The sequence below is a fragment of the Chlamydomonas reinhardtii genome, chromosome 9, assembly GCF_000002595.2.
Source record: "Chlamydomonas reinhardtii strain CC-503 cw92 mt+ chromosome 9, whole genome shotgun sequence".
Classification (NCBI taxonomy): domain Eukaryota; kingdom Viridiplantae; phylum Chlorophyta; class Chlorophyceae; order Chlamydomonadales; family Chlamydomonadaceae; genus Chlamydomonas; species Chlamydomonas reinhardtii.
In genome coordinates this window covers 5,043,564-5,053,830 of record NC_057012.1, presented here as the reverse complement: position 1 = coordinate 5,053,830, position 10,267 = coordinate 5,043,564, and the positions used below count along the sequence as shown (strand labels likewise).

At 64.1% G+C, this 10,267-nt stretch overlaps 3 protein-coding genes across 3 annotated transcripts; 2 read left to right on the top strand and 1 right to left on the bottom strand.

Annotated features, from left to right (window-relative positions):
• The first annotated feature begins 205 nt into the window (after window positions 1–205).
• CHLRE_09g398363v5 (uncharacterized protein) lies at window positions 206–1,581 on the top strand. The gene is made up of 3 exons (XM_043065886.1): window positions 206–581; window positions 792–933; window positions 1,167–1,581. Exons 1-3 carry the CDS (start codon window positions 470–472, stop codon window positions 1,195–1,197), a joined length of 285 nt encoding a protein of 94 aa, XP_042921327.1. The 5' UTR covers window positions 206–469; the 3' UTR covers window positions 1,198–1,581.
• An 84-nt stretch (window positions 1,582–1,665) lies between these two features.
• Window positions 1,666–3,521, top strand: CHLRE_09g398326v5 (uncharacterized protein). Its single transcript, XM_043065884.1, has 2 exons — window positions 1,666–1,927; window positions 2,062–3,521. Exons 1-2 carry the CDS (start codon window positions 1,745–1,747, stop codon window positions 2,764–2,766), a joined length of 888 nt encoding a protein of 295 aa, XP_042921326.1. The 5' UTR covers window positions 1,666–1,744; the 3' UTR covers window positions 2,767–3,521.
• A 902-nt stretch (window positions 3,522–4,423) lies between these two features.
• Window positions 4,424–10,245, bottom strand: CHLRE_09g398289v5 (uncharacterized protein). The gene is made up of 8 exons (XM_043065883.1): window positions 9,880–10,245; window positions 9,662–9,800; window positions 9,006–9,075; window positions 8,135–8,206; window positions 7,607–7,706; window positions 7,049–7,153; window positions 6,563–6,667; window positions 4,424–5,965 (listed from the first exon to the last, which is right to left on the bottom strand). The coding sequence occupies exons 1-8, from the start codon at window positions 10,097–10,099 to the stop codon at window positions 5,778–5,780; spliced, it is 999 nt and encodes a 332-aa protein (XP_042921325.1). The 5' UTR covers window positions 10,100–10,245; the 3' UTR covers window positions 4,424–5,777.
• Window positions 10,246–10,267: the final 22 nt, after the last annotated feature.

Genomic DNA, 10,267 nt, shown 5'->3' with positions numbered 1-10,267 from the left:
GACTGACGGTGCCCAGTGTGTGATGCGATGTGCAGGAGGTGGGTGCGAGTGGACTCCTCAGCCACGTCTCGCAAGCAGCGCCGCCGTCACGGAGGGCCCCGGAGGAGCCGCAGGCGGGGACGGCGGTGGGCGTTGCGGCCGGCGGCAACAGCATCGGCGCCGCCTCATCAGCAGTAACAACAGCATTAGCAACAGCACTAGTGGCAGCACGCGTGACAGCGGCAGTAACAGCATTACAGTATCAAGCCGGCGGCGTCAGGGTGCAAGCCACCGCCGCCGGTCAGGACTGCACGCGGCGTTGGCCCAGATGGCGGTGTCGCGCGCGCCCTCGGGCTCAGCCGCGCTGTCAGCGCCGGCCGCTGAGGCCTGCGTGCTGCCCCCCGCCGGCGGCACCCCAGCGGCTGCACAGGCAGCCGCTCCACCGCATCAGGCGGCTCCACAAGCACTGGCGCGGGACTGAGTGTTCAAGATGAGGGCTGCAGGCGGCGGCGTCGCGGGCGGGCGCGTGCGTGCGGCGCTGCTTCAGGCGATGCGGCCTGGCACAGGTCCAGAAGGCGAAGGGGCCGCGGAGGAGTCGGAAGGTGAGCACTGCGCAGGCCAGCAGCGACGGACAGGAGGTAGAGAGGCGCGCAGGGCTAGACGTAGTAAGTGAGCCGCGTCAAAGCGCGTGCCGTCGCCAGCTGTGCATGACTCCCTGCCCCGGCTTCGCCTTGTCTCTGGCTATGCACACACACCCTACCCCCGCGCACCCACCCTGAACCCACCCTCAACCCCGCTCCTGTCCCTTTCAGACCGCATGGCCCAAGCGAACAACAGTACAGTAGTGCGGGTGGCCCGGCCTGGCTGCATTGGCGCGGCAGGAGGCGTGAGGGCGGTACGGGCCAGGCTGACTGCCCACAGCAGCTGTGCGCGGTGGCATGCAGCAGGGGGCAGGTAGGTGCCAGAGCGCTTGGTGTTGTGGCAAGCAGGTGAATGCACATTGAGCAGCGACTGGAATGTCCGGTGCAGGCTCGGGCACGCAGAGGCTAGTAGAACAGGGATGGCGGGCGGAGGCATGCGCCGTGTGCGCAGCCAACCCGCAGCCGGGTACATGGACGCACGTGTGGTAACAGCTGTGGTCGCCGTTTACACTTCTTGGTCCTACCCACATGTGCACCGCATTGCAGGGGACTCCTATGCCGAGAAGCTCAGCATTAGCTGTGCAGGAGCGGGCGTGCGGGAGAGGAACGGAGGCGCGCTGGGGGCAGAGGGCGGCACGGCGCATCGGCTCGAGCTGGTGCAGGAGGTGGGTGCGGCGGTGGAGGGGGCGTGGTGGGGCCTGCGTGTGCGGCGGAGGCCTCGCGATGTGGGCCACCGGCCTGTGCGAGCTAGCGGGATGTGGGTAAGCGCCGCGCGTTTTGGGTACAGAATACTGAAATACAATTAGTTTGTGCGGCGTTGGGGTCTGGAGGCGGCGCTGTGCGTTGGTCGCGTTTTGGGCTTTTGGCACAGGTGAGCCGCGGTTGGGTCAAACAACCGCCTGCCTTGCGCTGACTTTCCCGGCTCAGCCTGGCCCCCCTGCCGCCCGCCTGCTATAAAAGCCCATCCCTCCATAGCCCCCTGCATGTACACCCATTCACCAGTGCTGTGCAACTAGAGCCCTCTGCCTTTTTACTGCTTCTTACACCAATTGCGCTCAGCGGTACCCCAGCTGCCCGCCCCGCCGGTTTCCTGTACAGCCACGTTCTGTTTGCTTTGAGCTAAGATGGAGCTCCTTAGCATTCTGATTCCCCTGCTCCAGTTCTCGCTGGCTGTGGCCGTCCTGGCGCAGTCCGCGGTTGCGCTGTCCGTCCTGGAGGGCGGCATGCTTACTCTGGTGATGGCGCTCTGCGTTTGCGCTGTGTCCAAGTGCCCTGGGCATGAGGATTCTGACTGCGAGGACCGACTTGTGAGTAGTGCGGGCTGTTGTGGTTTGTTTAGACGCTTGTTGGGCGAGTGCTGAGCGCATGCTGAAAAGGGATGCTGCCGGTCAACGCATGAAACGGGGCGTAACGAGCTGTTCTCTATTCTTGGCGACTCTAGGTCTCCGAGGATGACCGGCCCTCAAGCCCGGCGTCTTCTATCGGCGACAAGATGGACATGCACATCGCCGACCGCGACGGCGTTCCGCCTGCTGCTGACAACGAGCCCAAGCCCAAACTGCTGTGCGCTGCTGAGACTCCTCTGGGCTCGCTGGCTGATGGCTCCCTGAAGCCTGCTGTCACCGCCCTGACCTGCGACACCAACCTCACCTGCCCGAAGCCCGACGCCCTCGACGGTTCCGACACCGACGCCCTCGACTTCACCATTTGCTCCTGCCTGCACGCGAGCGGCTGCCCCCTGGTCATCATCGACCACTCCGCCGACGAGATTGCCGCGTACAAGCCCGCTGGCTCTGGCGCATACCGCCTGATGTTCCAGACATTCACGAAGCACTGGGCCGGCGTGCAGCAGGCCTGGGACACCATTCAGGCTCTGAAGGCTCGGGCCACGGACCGCCTACAGCAGGCACTGAGCTGTCGTTTCGACATGACCCAGATTGGATCTGATCTGGTGCTCGAGTACCTGGCTCAGACGGTGTGCGAGCTTGAGACCCAGGCTGTGTGGGACCTGCAGGAGGCCGGCCAGTGGGAGGTGGAATGGCAGGTCCGCCTGCAGGCCATGCAGCTGGCGGTGCGTGAGGCAAAGGCCGTGGCCGAGCACGGCTGGCTGGAGAGTGTGGTCTCCGTGCCTGGCTTCGTGGTGTGAAGGCCCTGTGCGGCCGGCCGTCGAGGCGATGCTGATCTATCAAAAAATCGGTGTTTTTCAACACCACCCTAATCTGGCATCCTGCTTCTGAGCTCGGGGTTGGGTGGGAACAGGCACCGGTCTGCAATCCGTGCAGGCGGGAAGCAATGACGTACGGTACGGTACAGGAAAGGTCAATCGACAGTAGCCATGATTTTTGCTGGCTGCTGCTTGATGAGGCGAGTGCCAGGGTGCGTGTGTTGTGTCAGTGAGCAGTGCCAATGCTGCTGTAGCCTGCTGCATGGGGTGTGGCGGAGCCCCTGGGGCCCGTGAGGGCGTGAGGCACCCTGGGACCCAGGGGAGGCGCTGGGGGGTCCGAACACCTTTTGGCCGGGTGCCATGCAGCCCGGGCTGAATCCAGGCCGAGTTGCATACCCCCCTCCCCTGCTGGGACCCGTGGACTCGCTCCTAGAGACACGTGGAAGGGGCAGAGCTGAGGCCTGAGGGGAGTACTCCACGCCTGTGGCATAATGGCCACGCTGCGACAGTGCGACTGTGTGGGAGTCCTAGGCTTGGTGAGCTTGGTGATCAAGGCAACTAACGAGGACATTGCTGAGCGGCCGTCTTGCTCCTCTGTTGCCACTTGGCCGGGACCCAGGTAGGCAGGTACCCCAACATGACGCATATGCGTGGTTTTGTGCGAGGCAGGGAGTAAGCAACTTGACCGTGGTTTGTGCTGCCATGCTGGCTGGCAGGTTGGGAATGGTAATCCCTTAAACCAGTGAAGACCGGCTTACACGCCTGCATTTCGCACATTCGCGTTCGCGTTTCGAAAGCACTTCGCTATGTCCCCATCATGTCACAGCCGTGCCATCGTCACAAACTCACAACTGCCCCCCCGCCCCCCCCCCCCCCCCGCCTGCCGTCCGCGCAGAGGGTCACTCAGGACCGCTCAGTGGCATGCCTTGACGGGTTGACGCTGCAGATTGAATGTTGGGGTCTGGGAATACATGCACACTATGGACTACGCCACGTAGCCACCCTGCCCCTCACCTTGCCCCATCGCACTCAGGAGTCAGGACCCTCTATGCCCCAGTACCAACAGGGAACACAAGGGATCAACCAGCACGTCAGCACGCGGGATATCACGACACGTCTTCCATCAAAAGGGCAATACGGGTACAGGCGTATGCACTTGCACATGAGATGAGGCCCTGTGCGGGTGCAAATTCAGACAGCGCCAGCGTACGAACTCCGTCTGTGCCATTGGCAAAAGCCGGTGTGCCGCCATGCCCCTGGCCCCTGGGACAGCCGGCATCGTTATTAAAGATGCTTGAGCGACCAACGCGATCGATCAGCTGGGTGGATCATGCTTTCAGCAGTTGTGGGGTTCACACACACTTCGTGCACTTCTTCACACAGCATTGCATGGCTTACAGTTCGTTGTATCGAGACCAGGTTTCGATCCTGGGACCTCGGGGTTATGAGCCCCGCACGCTTCCGCTGCGCCATCTCGATTGAAGAGCTCTCCTGATGAGCCAGCTCGCGACGGGATGGCAGTTTTGGGTTCACACACACAAACACACGCACACGCACACGCACACACACACACACACACACACACACACACACACACACTCATCAGGCCGTGCACCCGGAGAGGGACCGCCACAGCACTCTACTCGCTTTAAGCCCCCCCTCCTCATCTCGTGCAACACCCCATTCCAGGGTCACTCGGACTCCGTTTGGCGTGCCGAATGCGGAGCAGCGTGGAGCGCGCACCGGTGTCTCGTCTCGAAGGTAACAAGTAACCGCATTGCCGCTGACACTAACTTCTTTCGTGATGTTTGTTGCTAGCCTGGAGCTCGCGACGGCGTCTTGCATTCGCATTCACTAGCAAACACTTCGCTAACAGGGTCCAGGTGATGCAGTGGAACCCTCGGTCCTCCGCCTCTCTTGTTCCTCCTGCACTTCCCTTACCTCCAGCCGGTTAGGCCGACTGCCGGTTACGCTGTTGTTGCAGCCTCACACAGGTCTGCATTCCCCCGCAGTCCTGGCCCTGCCTCCTGAGTGCATTGCTGCAGTGACCTACCGTGCGCTCCCCCTTCTTAACGAACCGCCCCCTTCCCGGAGCTGGCGCGCTGCCCTTCCATCGCGCTCACGGCTGAGCCCGGCCCAGCCCGCCCGTGTGCATGCGTGCACGTGCTGACATGGCGCCGCGGCAGTCTGCCCAGGGCCACGCCGCGGTGCGCTGCGCCGCGCGGTGGCTAGGCCACATGCTGACACACTGACACGCACAGGCCGCGGGGTCCGCTTCCTATGTTGCTGCCTACACACATATTCGGCCCACCACGCCACTACGACGTAGTCCGGTCCAAGCCCGCGGTGCCCCGGATCCATGCCCCGGATCCATGCCCCAATTCCATGCCGTACTGCCGTGTCATCAAACCCCTATGTCCCCGGCGGCCCGGCCATGCCCCCGGCCATGCTCAACCCGCATCGTCCGCATCGTCCGGTTACATCCAGACACAATGCACACACACCTGGCTCCCATTGTGGCTAAGCCGCACTGCCGCAGCCACCCATCATGCGTCAAGGCTCCTTCCCCACAGCTTTCTTTGTCTCATGTAATCCGTCCCTATCTCTTCTCATTCCACGGTCGCTGGCCAACGCAGCTACGGCAAGCCCCCATCCTCAGCGCCTGTCCGGTCCTGGCTCTAGCTCCCCCACCAAACCCCAACCCCGGCTCCAGATCCAACCCCAGATTCATATCCGAATCTGCCCCACCCCGCCCCATCCGAATCTCCACCTTCAAAACTCCAATCCCCCGTCACACACGCGTCCTCTTTGTGATTAGAACAAACTACCCGACCCACACCCGCCACCCCCCCCTCCCGCTCCTCCTCCACCTCCCCCCTCAACCACTCGACCTCCCGCCGCTCCTCCCCTCTCTACCGCTCAGACTCCCGCCACCCCCCCCCCCTCCCCCCCCCTCCCGCTCCTCCTCCTCCTCCTCCTCGCCCTCCGCCGCTCTACTGCTCATCCGGCGCCATCTCTGTGGCGCTGCCCACCAGCTCGGGCGGCAGCGAGCTTGCCACCGCCTGCCGCGCCGCGTCGCAGAGCTGGTCGGCGTTCTTGTTGGGCGGCAGCGCCTTGTGCACCACGATGGTCACCTGGCCCGGCCGCAGCTGGGACTCCTTGCCGCTGGGCATGAGCGAGCCTGCGCGACGGGGGGGGGGGCGGGTGCATTCATGGTTAGTCAAGAAAGTGGTAGACGGTAGACGATCTTGGGGAACAGCAATCGTTATGGGGTGGGGTGGGGTGGGATGGGATGGGTGGATGGGGTGCATGGGCTGGGTGGGAGGGCTGGGTGGAGTGGGTGGGAGGGGTGGGATGGTGGGCAGAGGTGTGGGTGGGTTGAGAGGCTGGTGCCGCATGAGTGGAAGGTGGCGCCTCCCGGCGGGTTGCTGCCGGTTGTACCCCGTCCCCACCCGGCTGGTGGGCGGGAACGAAGCAGGCAGCGCACCGCCTGGTCAGCCACCCTGAACACGCGTGCCATACACATACGTCCCCAATCTCACAGACGCTTGGCCCGATTGCGGTAACCACAGCGTCCCTACAACAAGTCCCCAACCCCAATGTCCCTCCCACCGTCTCAGGGAGACTCCGGAGGTCATACCCACACCCACGCACCCACCCGCTCACACCCACAGATACAAGCACACCCACACCCACCCACATATCCACACCGACACATACCGGTACACCCACCCACCCTCACCCCCCCCCCACCCACCCCACCCACTCACACACCCACCTGTCCCCAGCAGTGTGATGGGCACCACCTCAACGCCCGCCTTGGCCGCCACACTGAAGGCGCCCTTCTTGAAGCCCGCCATCTTGCAGTCCAGGCTGCGAGTGCCTGTGTGTGTGTGTGTGTGTGTGTGTGTGTGTGTGTGTGTGTGCGGGTGGTGGGGGGGGAGCGCGGGTGCGGTGTGGGTGCGGGCATGGTGGAGTGTAGTCGACGTGGTTGCCGCAGCTGGAGTAGCAGCGCCGATGTGTGCAGCCATGCACACCCGCCCGAGTGCATGGCGTCTCATACACCCGTGCCCCCACGCTGTGCCCCTCCATCTGGCCTCCGTCATTCCCGTCCCTCCCTTCCACCCCCTCCCACCCCCTCCCACCCCCTCCCAACCCCTTTCCCCGTTCCCGCCTCCGTTTCCCATCCCCCCTTCCCCTGCTGATATCCTGTTCTCAATGTGTTAACCTTGCAGCTCCCTTCCCTCCTTCCCGCCCCCCTCACCCTCAGGGAAGAACAGCACGGGCGCGCCCTCCGCCAGCAGGTCGCGGCACTGCTGCAGGCACTTGAGCTGAGAGCGCCGGTCCACACGGTTTATCATCACGTGGCCTGGAGGGGGAGGAGGCGGCGGCGGCAGCAGTAGCAGCAGTAGCAGCGGCAGCGGCAGCACATACAGAGAACACGTGTCATACATTGTGTGTGGGAGATTAACTTTGAACCAATCCCGTAAGGAAACAGTCGCGCTGCAAGGAGAAACTGTGTGGGGGGGGGGCCGGCATCCTGTGGTGTTGGACGTTTGCGGAGGCGCCCCGGGTGGTTGGTGGGGAAGTGGGGGAGCGAGCAGGCGTGTGCGAGTCCTGGGCTCAGGCGCTGCAGCTGCGACAGAGTGTCATGCGATCGCCCCTTACACTCACCCCGCGCCCAACGGCCCACGCACTCCCCACTCCGTCCTGACATCTGTGCCGTACTGTTCGCTCCTGCCCGCCCAGCCCGGTTGTGCCCCAGTGTGCCGGAGGCAGGGGGCAGAGGCAGGGGGTAGGGGCCACACGTGCGCGCCTTTACCTGTGAGGAACATGCTCCAGCCGATGATGGGGATGAGGAAGTTGGATGTCTTGCTGATGAACTTGAAGGGCCGCTGCAGGTGGAACAGCGAGTAGATGTCCTGCGCCAGGTGGTGAGTGGGGGCGAGAGTGGGTGGCGAGTGGGTGAGTGGCGAGCACGTGTGGAGGCCTAGGGAAACAAAGCGCGCGCGGGCATGTGTGTTGGCATGTGCAAGTGGGAATGGCTGGGCGGGGGGCAGCAGGGTGCGAGAACGCTCCTCCCCGCCCGACCCTCGGCGGTCTCCTGGACGCCGTCCCTCAGACCTGTCCACGACACCTCCCATACCCCGCGCCCCACACCCCGTGCCCCTGTACGGCCCGCCCACGGCCCCCTACATCTCTTTCCATCGCCTCCTCCTCCTTCGCCCTCCCCTGCTCCTCCTCCCTCCAGCTCCTCCGTCAACGCCCCCCCCCCGCCGCTCCTGCTCCTGCTCCTGGCCCCCCTCACCCTCAACCCCTCACCCTCACTCCCTCACTCCCTCGCTCTCACCAGGAAGCTCTGGTGGTTGGCCACGTACACCACCGGCTTGTCGGGCGGCGGCAGGTTCTCACGGCCAATGATCTGTGGTGGCGGCGGCGTGGCGGCGGTGGCGGCGGAGATGAGGCAGGCAGGTGGATGGGCACACCCACACACACGCACACAACACACGCATACGTTTGGCACACACGCCTCTGGCACATCGACATGCAATCGCCTCACATCCCATCATCCAATCACCGCACGCAGCCCATCACACGCCACGCCGCACACGGGCGCCACCCAGCACGTAGCCACGACCAGGGCCGGGGCCAGGCGCCGTGTCCTCTCAGGGGGAGCGAGCCTCATGCCCGTTGTGCCAAAGCAGGCACGGTGCCGCGGCGTGCGCTTGACTGACTCGTTTCTGCCATACCCACACCCATGCACGCCCCGCGTGAACAGGTATCTGCACCTTCCCTTGTCTCAATCAACCCTCGCCACCCCACACGCCACAGCCCCTGCCCCCGCCCGGCGCACACACACCCCACGGGCGGCACATGCTGACGTCAGCCCGGCACCCACATCAGAAGGCCCACGGGCCATGCATCGCTCGGGGCAGCCCCAAACTTGCAGCGGTCACCACACGGTGACGCCGCCTGGTCGGTACGCGGCTTGGCCGCCACGCCACGCCACGCCACGCCACGCCACGCCATAGCTCTTCGCTCTCCTAGCTCTCACCATCCACCGCCCTCATGCAGCGTCACGGCGCCTCGCTAGCCGCCACGGTAGTCAACACCCAGTCACCCACACTCCCGCACCGCACACCGAGTACGGAGCACCCATGCCAACTTGACGTCGTTTCCGCATGTTGCCAACTGACTGACTCTTTGCACGCGGCCCTCACCGTGACTTTGTAGAAGGGCGCCGTGGAGGCGCACGCCCACAGGTTGTTCACAAAGTGCTGCGCCAGACGCCTGCGTGGAGGGGAGGTGGTGGTGGGGTGGGTGGCAGGGGCGGGGACGGGAGGTGGTGGTGAGGCGGGTGGCAGGGGCGGGGAGGGGAGGTGGTGGTGGGGTGGGTGGCAGGGGCGGGGAGGGCGGTGGTGGTGAGGTGGGTGGCAGGGGCGGGGAGGGGAGGTGGTGGCAAGGCGTGCGGCAGGGGCGGGGAGGTACTGGCGGCAGGGGTGTGCGCACTGTGCATGTGGAGGGCGGATGCCTGCGTGGCGGTGCCCACGCCTCCACGCTCTTTGGGATTCCAACGCACATTGTACGCCCTTCCCTTGCCCTGAGTGCAGCTCCCTGCAACCCAACGGCCACATCAGCACCTGCCTGCCTGGGTGGCTGCCTACCCACCCCTGACTCCTTCCCGACCCAGCACCCCAACACCCCACCCCTCAGTGCATTCCCCCGGTGCATGGTCCAGGCGTGCACATTCCCCAAAGCCCAAAGCTCAAAGCCCAAAGCCTGTCTTGCAGATGGTCAACCCCGGCTTGAGATTGACCGAGACCCCTGCCGCCAAGGCCACGGCATTCCCCGGTGCAGCAGCCACTTCAGCACGCACCGGTACTTGTCGAACGCCAGCACGAGCGGCGCCATGACCATCATCGTCACAAACAGCGGCAGCGACAGCAGGAAGCTCCAGGCGAAGAACATGATGGCGCGAATTTTGGCCAGCAGGACGTTCGGCTGAGGAGCGGAGTCTGCAAGCAAAGTAGCCCAATTTCAAGAATGTGCAGGCCAGGTGATGCAGAGAATGCCGCATTTCTTAACCCAACTTACCTGAGTTGGGCAGAGGTACACTCGCTGCGGCTGCATGGCAAACCAGCGCCGAGCGCGCGGGCAGCTCGGGCTTCGCCGATGGAGAAGGCGCCACAGGCAGCGGCCGACGCTCCATCGGCAATGCAGTGATACCAGACATACGTGGCACATTCAATTGAGGCCGCAGCAGCACCGGCTTCCGCTCGATGGCCGCTTGAGCCAAACTGCTTTTACGCGCCATAACGCTCGCCATTTTCCTCCTGGTAGATATGTGTATAAAACACAGCCTAATTAGTACTAAGTATTTATTACTGCAGTATTGTCGCTAGTGTGGCAAAAGCTGCAAGGCACGGCTTGGAGTCGCACAAGCAGCGGTACCCGGGCCCTACAATTTTCACGTCTACCTATA

What these genes read in the sequence shown, in the direction of transcription:
- CHLRE_09g398326v5 (XM_043065884.1), top strand. Translation starts at nt 1,745, where the DNA reads ATGGAGCTCCTTAGCATTCTGATTCCCCTGCTCCAGTTCTCGCTGGCT. An exon ending in CTGACTGCGAGGACCGACTT is followed by an intron (nt 1,928 to 2,061) that starts GTGAGTAGTGCG and finishes TGGCGACTCTAG; the next exon opens with GTCTCCGAGGATGACCGGCC.
- CHLRE_09g398289v5 (XM_043065883.1), bottom strand. Translation starts at nt 10,099, where the DNA reads ATGGCGCGTAAAAGCAGTTTGGCTCAAGCGGCCATCGAGCGGAAGCCG. An exon ending in TGTACCTCTGCCCAACTCAG is followed by an intron (nt 9,801 to 9,879) that starts GTAAGTTGGGTT and finishes CTTTGCTTGCAG; the next exon opens with ACTCCGCTCCTCAGCCGAAC. An exon ending in CATCACACTGCTGGGGACAG is followed by an intron (nt 5,966 to 6,562) that starts GTGGGTGTGTGA and finishes CCCGTCGCGCAG; the next exon opens with GCTCGCTCATGCCCAGCGGC.
- CHLRE_09g398363v5 (XM_043065886.1), top strand. Translation starts at nt 470, where the DNA reads ATGAGGGCTGCAGGCGGCGGCGTCGCGGGCGGGCGCGTGCGTGCGGCG. An exon ending in GGCCGCGGAGGAGTCGGAAG is followed by an intron (nt 582 to 791) that starts GTGAGCACTGCG and finishes TGTCCCTTTCAG; the next exon opens with ACCGCATGGCCCAAGCGAAC. An exon ending in TGGCATGCAGCAGGGGGCAG is followed by an intron (nt 934 to 1,166) that starts GTAGGTGCCAGA and finishes ACCGCATTGCAG; the next exon opens with GGGACTCCTATGCCGAGAAG.